This window comes from Strix aluco, chromosome 21 (genome assembly GCF_031877795.1).
Source record: "Strix aluco isolate bStrAlu1 chromosome 21, bStrAlu1.hap1, whole genome shotgun sequence".
Lineage (NCBI taxonomy): Eukaryota > Metazoa > Chordata > Aves > Strigiformes > Strigidae > Strix > Strix aluco.
In genome coordinates, this window is record NC_133951.1 from 13,887,414 (window position 1) to 13,899,051 (window position 11,638).

Sequence of the window (11,638 nt, forward strand, 5' to 3'; positions counted from 1 at the left end):
TGAAGCCATGTGCAAGGAATTACACCTCGGTCTCAAGGCACTTGGTGTCACTTTCCACCTGCCTATAAATGCATAAATTAGGGTGTCGGTGAACACCAGAAGCGCTGTCTGACAGCTTTTCCTCCCTCGCTTTAAGGTCCTTATTTAAACATGGGGGTTGGGGGGGAGGAATAATCGGATCACAAAGAAGAACGGCTCTTTGTATGTTTGGCACAGCAGCTACTGACCCTCCCCTGCCAGAGCTATTCAATCCCCGGTGCCGATAGCATCTCTAACACCAGACACCGATTCCCAGCCGAGCTGTAGCAGAGACAACACAAATCTCCATTCTCTCCCGGCGAATCCAACCACCGGACCAAGCCCGGCTGCAGCGGAGCAGCCCCGGCGCCCGTCCCAACCGCTGCCCCACCTCAGGGACAGCCCCTCGCCCTGCCTCGACAGCCTCCCACCAAGGGTACCGCCGGGAAATTAAGTTTAATGCCTAAATGTCCCCGCACACCCCCAGCAGGGATGGACGGGCGTTCCCCCCGGGAAGCGAGGGCTCTGCACCCCCCACGCCGCGCTGCTGGCAGCACCCCATCCCGGGGAGGGGAGGCAAGACGACAGACAGACACCTAGGGCAAATAAGCTGATTAGGCATCTGTCACCTCGGCCCAAGCTGGCCAAACGCTATAAAGCTCATTTTCTGCCTGAGGCATTTTTATCCCGAGTTCCTGCTGCCTGGCCTTTGGAGAGCGTGACAGTTTAATTTTCTTTCACGGGTGCACGTGTGCAAGGCTCCGCCAGCGCCTTCCCCCCGGCTCAAACCAGCCATTTTCTAATTTCAGTGAGCAGGAACCTGCGCGGGACGCCAGCTCAGAGGCCAGTGTCGAGGCAGGGCATCACCTAGGTGCTGGTATTTGTTGGCAGGAGAAATCCTTTTAATCCTCCAAGGAGCACACAGCAGCAGCCCCGCCGGAGTGCTGGGTTGGGGACCGGCTGCTCCGAGGCTGGAGCACAGAGCTGCGATGCCCCAAAGTCACCATCCCACCGCCCCAGCCGCCCTCGGGTCTGTCCGACAGCACCATACACAACCCTGCAAGGGGCAGAAGACGATGGCAGGGATCTGACAGAGGCTAACGAGAAACTTCACTGCTAATTAAGGCTGCAGGTCAGGCTACGCAGCAACACAGTGCACATGGAAGCTGCTTTGGGGCAGCGCAGAGCAGTTTAGTGAACACGCTCAGCTTGAAAGGAGAAAATTAACCTGTAGCAACAAGCCATGTAGCGAGCTGTTTTCCCTAATTGTAGGAGACAATTGCACAGGAGTTAATTAACACTGACAAGGATTGCTCCATCCTTCCCACGTCACGTTTAACTTCGGTCAAAAATCTACCTGAGTTATCCCATGAAGCAGCTGGAGGCGTGGGATCGCTGCCCATGGCGGGGACAGGGACACGGACACGTCCCCACTGCCAGCAGAGCCGTGGCTACAGCCTCCACCACGCTTGAGCTCAGCCTGAGCAGTCTGAGGCTGAATATCGTCTACGCAGAAGAAATATTGGCAGAATTTCTGTGCGGAAGTGATTTTTAAACAGTTTGCTCGGTTAAGTGCAGTAAGTGTTTATGTATATGTATGTATACATGTATATATAAATAAAATTATTTTTGCAGCAGTGCCTATGCAAACATATTGTCCCAAAGCAAGAAGCTTAGTGAAGAAATGACGGAATAGGATCCGCAGAGCGGCGGCACCGGCTGTCCCCGCGGCACGGCACGCTGAGCACGTGTGGGCGCAGAGGGCAGCGATGGAGAGCAGCGCCGTGCCCGAAGGCGTAAGGCAGCTGAGCTGCTCTCTCGATCCGCGGGTCCTGTGGGGATGGATGTGGTGGAACAGATTCAAGGAAATCCCCTTCCAAAAGTCAGCACTTCTTCCCCAAACTGGAGGGAACCAAAGCACGACTCAGCCCCGGCAGCTGCAGGCACTGCTCAGGGCAGGACTCTGCTCCCCACCGACAAACAGCCATTTCAAAGCAATAAATAGAGAAAAAAAGCCCCCAGAAAGGCTCCCACTGACCAGCTGGAAGAAGGTGGGGGGAAGAAGGGGAGAGGCAACTCTGCCGGCCAAATAAAATTCATGAAACCTTAGGAGGAAGTTTGCTGAAAGTCCATGTTTTTAAGACATTGTCTAGAGACTCCAACAAAAACAGCCTGGCAGGATGAGAGCACTGAAAAGGGCTCTTCACTACAGAGATAAAAATAGAGTTTTTCAAGCCTTCTTCTCACTCCCAGGGTGGGAAAGGAAGGTGACTCCAGAACTAACACACCCTCGCATCCATCCCCCTCCAGGTGAGAAGCTGAAAAGCTCCCAGCTGCTAAGGAGAAATACTGAAAAATAAACATATTTATGGCACGGAATATGCTCCACGAGCAATCACTTCGCACACCCAAGTCAGCCAGCAAGGTGCTGGAACTGCTCCTCTGATGCTGCATCGCCGGCAGACACCCCCCCAGTCATCCCCCCCGCCAGCCCCACGGAGCAGGGGGGCAGAGGTGCCCGCGTGGGCTTTGCCAGGACTGTCCTTCCGCGGGCAAGGAGCCGCCAGGTCTGCGGGACATTCAGCAAAATTCTGGTAACGAAAGCAAATCTCGTTCTCCCTCCAATTTTGCTCCATCAGCACCACCCACAAGTTGTTTGCCTTCCACGCGCCGCCTGGGCAGAGTTTAGAAAAACACAGACAAAAAACCTGGCAGCTAAAGGTTGAAAGGGCTTTGCTTTGTTCCACTGCACTAAATTCCCTGGGTAATACCACTCAGCTCTCTGGGACTGGCACGGCTTTATTTGGCTGCCAAAAATGAAACTAATGCAAAGCACGAGGTCTCCAGGACATAGTCCTGCTGAATGAGGTGGAGAAGAGGCAACAGAAAATAAGGTCCCCGTCTCTCCCCTCCGAGCGCACTCCACACCACTGCATGGCTCTGCCAGCTGCTTTAATAGTCAGCCCAGAAGTAAAAGTTTAAGTCCTCCCCAAGAACAAGCTGGAAATGGAGCTGGTTCAGGTTATATCAGGTTTCTCCTGCTTAGGAAAGACCTGCACAACACCTCCTTAAGGGCTTTTAAAAAAAAAAAATTAAAACCAGGCTGTGCAGTTCTCCCCAGGTCCGTCCCCGCAGCCTTCCAGGTAGCTCCTAAAACCAAACACAGAGCAAAATAAAAAGCAGGCACTGCTCTGCTGGGGCAGGAGATGGTCAGCAGCCGCGGTCTGGGCACCGGGCTCAGCACCGCTGGTGCGTCCCCGCAGGGCTGGGACGGGACCTCAGCCCGCACGGCTGCATCAGGCCGTCAGCAACGTGCGTGCAGCCCTGATTACGGAGCTGAAATTAGAGCCAGGCTTCATGTCCAGTCTCTCCTCCACACAGCAAAGGGCCAGACAATTGGGGATCAAGGCGAGGAGGCTCCTGGATTTGACTGAGGGATGAGCATCACCACGAATGCTGCGGCACGCACCGTGCCCTGGGCTCCTCTCCCAGCCACCCCCCTCCGGGACAGCCTGGGCAGCGCGTGCTGGGGACGTCCTTGACACAAACGATGGACTTTGAGCTAAAAAACAACTTCCATGTTTTCCTAAACCCATTCTCTGATGCCTCTGCGCAGCAGGAAGGTGCGATAGCTCCTTGCAAGACTGATTTGGTTATGGTTGGACTAGATGATCTTCAAGGTCTTTTCCAACCTTGATGATTCTGTGACGCTGTGCAGCGGCGCGGGCAGCCTGGGCTCAGCCTGGCACCCACGGCTCTCCTGGGTGACTCACGGGTGGCAGCAGGACATTATGTGACCATGACAAGTGCCGTCAGAGAGGGCAGCACCACGGGACTTACCACTACACCACGGTCACGCTGCAAAAGTGGCTCAGCTATAAGGAAGTTTAGTTTCTAAATGGGTCAGCCCTGCTCCGGGAATACATTCATTATTTCTGTATTAATATTTAATGCCCAAACAAACCCCAGCGCTGCCTCCATCTCAGCTCGTCCTGCCCTGCACCAGCAGAAGACAGCCCCGTAGTTTTAAGAGCCCAGTTTCTGCTGGGAGGGGAGCCTCGCCGGACTCGTTAGCGGGGCTGATTTCAACTGCTTACAACACACCCACCTCGCAACGCTGCCACCAGGAACGTCCCCATCCAGCCAAAGTCCCCAGTATCTCAGTGTACCAGAGCACAGAGCAGCAGCGGCATTTCACAACCCGAGCTGCCTCCTCCCTGGCTGTGGGTGAGCCCCCCTCGCCCAGCGCTCCCGAAGCTCGCTCCGAGCCAGCAGGAACGGCTGAGCCACCGTCCTCCAGCCGCAGCTCACGGGGTCCTGCCCCAAAGCCGGAGGCACGACCAGGGCTCAGCACAATCTGCTGGAGAAAGAGCTCAGGAGCAAGGGAATCGGGGGGGGGAAAAACCCTGGAGTTCCCATCTAAAGGCAGTAACTTCCTACTAGCTGTCGTGTCAGAGGATGAAGGGACCCAAGTTTCAGGGAAAAAGCTCTGAAAATCTTTGTAATCAGGGTCTGGGCTTGAAGGAAACAGGAATGGGGCCACACACAGCGCACAGAGCCCCTCAGCATGCTGGCGCACAGCACCCGCGGGGGAACACCTCGTCAGTACCCACCAGCGCTCACCCCCGCGAGGGTGACCCGTTCCCCCAGCCCCCAGGGTCGGGGTCTCCATCCCCCAGCCCCTTCCCCACAGACCTCGACTCGGCCAAAGGCTTCAGCTGGAAGGACTCGGCACGGGAGACGTTTGACACGTGCTGGCCTACGCCATGCCCTGCCCTGCAACACGAGCAGCACGGGAGCGAAACCTTAGCCATGAGCAGACTCAACGCAACAAGGCACCGAAGGCAAAGCCAGTGGCTGACTCCACCCCAGGGAGCAGCATCTCCCACGGGCAGGTGCTGCGGGCAGCACGGGGAGCAATTTGGGGTACCTTCGGCAAGTTAGGAGCCACCTGCTTTATAACACTTCTTAATCTGCAAGTTTTAACAGCCTGGAGATGCACCGTCTCAGCGGAGGTTGAAAACCGCTGTCCCGGCCCGCAGGCGGAGGGGACGGAGGCGAGGGCAGCCCCACACCACCACCCCAGTGCCGCGCAGCAGCGCAGGACCCGGAGCCCACCGCAAAGCCTCGCGTCGAACGGACTCAGCTGCAGAGCCAAGACACCTACGAAGATGCAACTCCGGCAAAAAGCGTGTTGTCCTGCGTGAACACGCCAGCCCTGGGCCCCGCTCGCTGCAGGACAAGCCTGGCCTCCACCCACCACCCTCCTCACTTATCACTGGGAAGGGAATTTGGCAGCACTTGACCCGCTCCTGGTGCCCACTGCCCACGGGAGCGGGGTGCTGCTGCCGACTGCCCCGCACAGCTCGCAGCCCCAGCACCCAGGGAGCTGAGAGAGCAGGGAGCACAGTGCACGGGATTTGCGGGGGGCACAGGTCGTCTCCAGGGGCCAGCTCCTTCCTCCCCTCTCACACCGCATCATCCCTCCGCTGCTGAACACACCGAGCCACCCACAACGTCCCTTCTGATTCACTCGAGCAAGAATCGCTCCCCTTCCCTCTGGACTTGGAGATAATGAGGCAAGAGGCTGTTACGCCGACAACAACATTTATTACAGCTGATGTGTAGCAAATGACTATCAGGAATTATGCCTGCATTTGTGCAAGACAATTAGGCTTTGAGTTTGGGGTGTTTTTAAGCAAACACCTCTTCAAACGCGGAGCTATTCATACACCGTTGCAAAACAATCTTCCACACGAAGAAATGGCTTTAAAATGAAATGGAGGTTAGCTTGTAAATGGCAATAATCTAACCTGTCATAAATGAGAGATTTGTCTTCGGGGGAAGGAAGAATTGCCAGTCCCTCCTTTCTGCAAACAGACAGCCCTGTGCGAGGGATGAGCGGAGCTGGGGAGCGGGGCACAGGCAGCAGCCCCGAGCGCTGCCCTCCCACCCAGCCGCCCGACCCCGCGCCCACAGCCCCAGAGGTTTCACCCCCCCGTGCCCGCAGCAGCTGCGCTGCTACAACAGGGTCCAGGCAGGTGAATCAGTGCCAGGAAAGGTGGGATTACGTTGGCGGAAGGTGCCAGCAGCCTCCGTCTCCCTCTGTAATTACTACACATGTGTAGGCAGCTGCCTGTAGTGGCAGCATCGGCGAGGGGGCGGCTGACAGCTCCTCCACCAGCTCATTAGCACAGTCACTCCGAGGGTGAGCGCTGGTTCTGGAAGATGATTACAATGGGCTTCCCGAGCAGAAACGCCCCGGGAAAGCCTGCGCGGGAGAGGGTGCCTGGCACGGGGAGCTGCCGCCTCCTGCTCCAGACCTCGCAGGGAACCGGCTCGGCCCCCTGGTCCGGCTGCTGCCAAAACTCCAGCAAGATGATGGTGGTGGCTGGAAACAAAGCGTGGGGCAGGCGCCCATCCTGTGCCCCTCCAGCCTGGGGGTCGGTGGCTGTGAGGAGGCAACAGCCAAACCTCCCCTGGCATCGTTCCCCTTCCTTGGGGTTGTCTCCTGACCACAGCGGTGTTCAAGGCTACTGCACATGCCAGAAAAACAAGGGCCAAAACGCACACTTGGGCGATGGGGCTGTGAAGTGTTGGAGGTGGTTTTGGACTGGGAGACTCCACGCTTACACAGAGCTCTGGAGAGTCCACACAGTCCCCAGGCCTCCAGCGGGTCACAGAAGTCCTCAAAGAAACAGGCAAGCACCTGGTTCCTGCACACACCCCACGCACACATCTCCAGAGGCCAAGAAAAGCATCGTCTTCAGAGGAGGAGAAAAGGCTCCTCGTCCACTGCAGGAAATGCAAACGGGGTCAGGACCGTCCTCCTCCAGCCCCCCGTGCAGAGACACTGATGGGTAAAACCATGAGATCTGTCTCCAACTCCACATCCTCGCTCCCTACACCCCGGCTGTTCCCACTAATACACCGAGAAACTGAAGTGTGCGCTGACTGATGGAGACCTTTGGACTCCTCTTGAGTCCATCTTTGGCTCTTGAGGCCAAGAGGCCCCTGTGCACCACTTCAGCCAGATCAGCCAAGGCTTCGGTGGAGCTGCTGTTGCCGCTTGCTCCGGGCCAAGGGCGCTCGGCTCCGCTTGAGCCGCGTGGGAACAACGAAGCTGACGGTCAGAGGCAGGAGAAGAGCCCGGCCAGTGCTCACCCCTCACTTCTTGGAGGAACAAGCTTCATTTAAGCGCAGTTGTTGCGATGGCCCAAACTGCCCCGCATGGGAAAATTGTGACCTGCTCCACAAACCTGTTATCAGCACGGTTCTTGGAGGAGAACACACCTCAAACAACTGAGTCACCAGCTGAAACCGTTCCCAGCGACTGTCCCCAGACCCACCACACCATCGCTCAGGCCAGGGGGCCAGGGGCAGCTCCTGGGGTGACACACAAACATGGGGCTCTGTGGAGCGGGGGGAAAGGCTGACCTGGCCGCATCAACACCCCGGGCTCTGCCCAAGGGCAAGTTCAGCGGCCAGCGGTGAGCCCAGGGGCATCGGCCGCATTTAGGGGCTGGAGGGAGCCCCAGACACCCGGGCCCCCGCTGTAGTTAAATGCCAAAAGCTCCATTCACAGACCTGCTCTACACCCAGAGCAGCTGAGATTGCAGGTGCCATCAGCTCCTTCTGAGCAGCTGTTGTGCCCCCAGATCCCAAGACTTCAGAACTTCACTACCTTGGCATTTTTTGTACTGAATTTTTCTAACAGAGGATTTTTTTTTTTTTCCTGCTTAATGCTCCCAGGTAACTCAATCTAACCACTTAAAATGCAGGAAATCGTGCAAGCTTTCCAGTTTAACAAATGACATCCTGCATTACATGTTCGGCTAGAAAGGTTTTATTAGACTCGGTCACAGGACCCAGCAGAGCAGAAACCACTTCCTTCACGAGGAAAATTAAAGCACATAAATTATTTTATTTTTCTCATGACACGGGGAGCAAAGCAAAAAAAAAAAAGAAATCGAGATGTTCACAAACTCCAGCTGTAACCAAGACACAGGAAAAGCTCCGATCGCTTTTAATTGCTGGAGGAACGCGAGTGGCAGCCGCAAACCTGGACCGAGGTGATTTGGGGACAGCAGCGCCCGTGGGATAAAGCCAAATTCCCACGCAGGCTCCCGGCCCCCGCGGGCTCCCCCCACCCCCAGCGCCGCGGCCGGGGAGGGGCTCGGGGGGCCCGTGGCTGCCCCCCACCCCCGGCCCCGGGGCGGTGGGACCCCGGCAGCGGCTCGGGCAGCCGCTCCCGGCCCGGAGCATCCCCCGGGGGTAGCGGGGGCGGCCCCGGCTCTCGGCGGCGGCTCCTGCCGCCCGCGCCCCGCAGCCCCCGCACCCGGCGGAGGATGGGAAGGACCGGGGGAGGGGGGCTGGGGGGGAAAAAAAAAAAAAAAAAAAAAGGAAAAAAAAAACCCAAATCCGTCCGGCACCTGTTGGCGGAGCTCACCTTGTAGACATTCTCGGTGAGGCGGTGAACCTCCTCGGAGCGGGACATGCCGGGGGGGCCGGGCAGCACCATGGGCGGGCGGCGGGGGCTGCGCGGAGCGGTGCGGAGCGGCGCGGAGCCGAGCGGCGGGCACGGAGCGGAGCGCGGAGGAGCGGCCGCGCCGCCTTTTATCAGCTCCCGGCGGCCGCCGCCCGCCCCGGCCCGCCCCGAGGGGAGGAGACGGGCTGGGCCGGGCCTGCCGGGGCTGGGCTTGGCTGGGCTGGGCTTGGCGGGGCCGGGCTCCGCGCCCCGGCCGGTGGCGGCAGCGCAGGGCGGTGGGGCAGCGCCCGAGTGCGGCGGGGGACCGGGGCGGGCAGGAGGGATGCACCGTGCTGCGCCCCCTCCTATAACCCGCCTGCTGTGCCCCCTCCCATTCCCATCCCATTCCCATCCCATTCCCATCCCATTCCCCATCCCGTATCCCCACTCTCCCCCATAACCCCTCCCACACCCCCCATTATACCCCACGCTACCCCACACTGTACCCCCGCTTTACCCCACCCTCTATCTCTCACTGCACCCCACAGCCCCGAGACACCCCACCCCGCAGCCCCCGCTGTACCCCACCCCCTCGCTGTGCCCCCCACGCCTGGCGCCATGCCCCGATCCCCAGTCGCACTGCGCGGGGTGGGAGAGGATGAGGAGCAGCTGGAAGAGGAAGAGCAGCCGGTGGTTTGTGGGGTGTTGGTTTGACACGGCCGGGAGAGCAGCGGTGGGATGAGCCCCCACCACGGTGACACCCGGCCCAGCACAGCCCACGGTGCTCGTCCTCGGCCCAGGGAGACCAGCCCGGGCAGGAGGAGAGACAACCCAGGCCTGTCCCCTCACTGTCCCCACGCTGTCCCCACGCTGGGAGAGCCGGGTTCACACCTTGTCACCCCGCAATTCCCCCAGGAATCCCTTCCCAGCCCTCCTGGCTGCCAGGTCCCCGCGGGACGGCGAAGCTACGGATCCCCGTGTCCTTCCCATCCCTGGGGCCAGCGGGGGTTGCAGGGTCCTGGGGGACACGAGGAGCGAGGCTGTGCCCCGGAGCCAGCGCCTTGCATCCCCCTGCCTTACAGCCCCCCCAAGGCTGCCACTCCCCGCAGGGTGACCCACGGTTAAAGGGGAGCTGTACGCGGCCGGGGCTGTCCCCGCGTGCCTGTGGCCGTGCAGAGGAGGAACATCTCTGGGCCAAGCCTTCCTCGCCTTCCTCTCCCTCCTCTCTGCCCCGAGAAGCGGTGAAACAGTTAAAGCATCTGAGTGCAGCTTTTTCTGTCATCTCCTCCATCAGTTCCGAGAACAAGGAGCCCAAGCAGCCGGTCGATACTTTGGGCCCAAACCTCCCGTTTCTATTCCCCTTCTGCCTCCCGCTCTCCATCCCGGCCCCGGCGAGGAGCCGGGGGAACACCCTCGCTCCGGCTGCCTTTGGGTCCCGTTTTGGCTTCTACCCCCTCAGAGATTTCACACTCCAAAGGACAGGGAAGAATGTACAACCCCTGAGAAGGATTTTTCTCATTTTCCTGCAGCGGCCAGTTAACCTTTTCCCTCTGGGGCTGAGAATAGCGGCGGTGGGATGTAACCTCAGGGGGGACCTGGGAACACGGCTGCCGCGGGAGACGGCAGCGGCGCAGGGACCTCGCAGTGCCCCTTCCCCAGCCGAGCCCCCTCCATCCCGAGCGGCTCTGGCAGGAGGATGCTCCCTCGGGTGGACACCAGTGCCTCGCTGGTTTTCCAGTGCCGGCGAAGGATTTCAGATCAAGCGTCCGGGAAGAGAGTGCCTCTATCCGCATCTCCATCACCTTATTTTTAGTTACGTTATGTAAGTTCTTCGCTACGTCATGGATGTGGGGGGTTCTTGCATCTAATTCCAGTGTGACAGCCCAGCAATTCAAACAAGCTGTTCCTCTGGTGAAGAAGATAAAAGGATTTGTAATTTCTCATAATAAAAGAGGCCTTTTGGGACGACCCTCAGAGAATCTCTCGCATCTAGGCCTGCTCTCAGACAGCCGCTCCACTTTTTTCCCATCCTCTGCTTCTCCTTATCCCCAGGAAATCTGAGTTCAGAAAACCTTTCTTCCTCGTACCCCCCTGTTCCCAAAGCGAGTCGTTGGCTGGGAGCAGCCAGTGATTTCTTAGTCTCACATTAAGAGGCAGATTTGCCAAATTACAGTGAATCTGAGCTTTTCCCGTGTCAAAAAGTCTTGACTGGCGATGGCTGCCTGTGCTGCCCGTGCTGCCCGTGCTGGTGGGGCTGTGCTGGAGCCCAAGGCAGAGCTGCCGCCCCGCAGCCACCCGGAGCACCCTGGGAATTCATGGCAGGAAAAACCTGCCGTTGCCTTGTGCCGTAACATTTGCTTTGATTGTTATTTTTTTTTTTTTTTTGTTGCTAGCTGTCTTTTTGTCAGGGTGATTCACTCCCCAGGGCTCGGCGGCAGCTGGAGCATGCCCAGGGTAACCATGGTGGCAGAGTCCCTCACGGGTTACCTAAATCCCCGCGGCACATCCCGGTGCTTCTCGTGCTCCCTTTCAGAGGGCACCTTCCACCGCCGGGGCTGCGCCGGAGGAGCAAAACCCGGTGGGTGCAAGGTGGGAAACCCACCGTGCCAGACCTTTAACAGCGGTGGGATAAACACCCAGCGGCCTTTCGCTGACCCAGAGGCGGCCTTGCCAGCCCTGGAGCTGGCACCCGGCCCCGGAGCAATCGCTCCCCTTGGCAAAATCGGGGTCTCTCCCCAGGGCGACAGCACAGCGGCACCGGCCACCTCCAGCCCCGGGTGGAGTGAAGTTGCTGTGGCAACACCAATTTATGTAATCCACCCCGCTCGGCTGCAGGTGTGGGGAGGAAATTGTGCTATTTTCGAAGTTTCATTAGGTTCCTTCTTAATTACCAGCGTGGCGGCACGCCAGCTCTCCCGGCCGGGTCACACGCCCTGTGCCGGGGCCACGGTGGCCGAGGGCAGCGGCTGCACGCAGGGACGGTCACGGCCAAGAGTCCCTCTGGGCTTCCAGCGAGGTGGCCACGCACTTGCCACTCACTGAAATGCCTCTGCGGGGGGTGTGGTGAACACCCGGGGGGGGGATGGAGGGAGGGAGGTGGCTGCAGGGCAGCACAGGAGGGGAAAAACGTGGGGTCAAGGGGAGCTGCTGCAT

General features: G+C 59.0%; 1 protein-coding gene across 10 annotated transcripts in view; it reads right to left on the minus strand.

The window, feature by feature from the left end:
- Positions 1 to 8,692, minus strand: part of BAIAP2 (BAR/IMD domain containing adaptor protein 2) — a 46,757-nt gene extending 38,065 nt beyond the window's left edge. For 3 of the 10 annotated variants that reach the window (XM_074847752.1, XM_074847753.1, XM_074847754.1), the window contains exon 1: positions 8,468 to 8,691. In XM_074847752.1, the coding sequence (XP_074703853.1) occupies positions 8,468 to 8,539 (72 nt within the window). In that variant the 5' untranslated portion in view covers positions 8,540 to 8,691. Of the gene's footprint in view, positions 1 to 8,467 lie in introns of all 10 variants that reach the window. The other 7 variants (XM_074847757.1, XM_074847756.1, XM_074847759.1 and 4 more) reach the window with 5 other exon arrangements.
- Between the last annotated feature and the right edge of the window lie 2,946 nt (positions 8,693 to 11,638).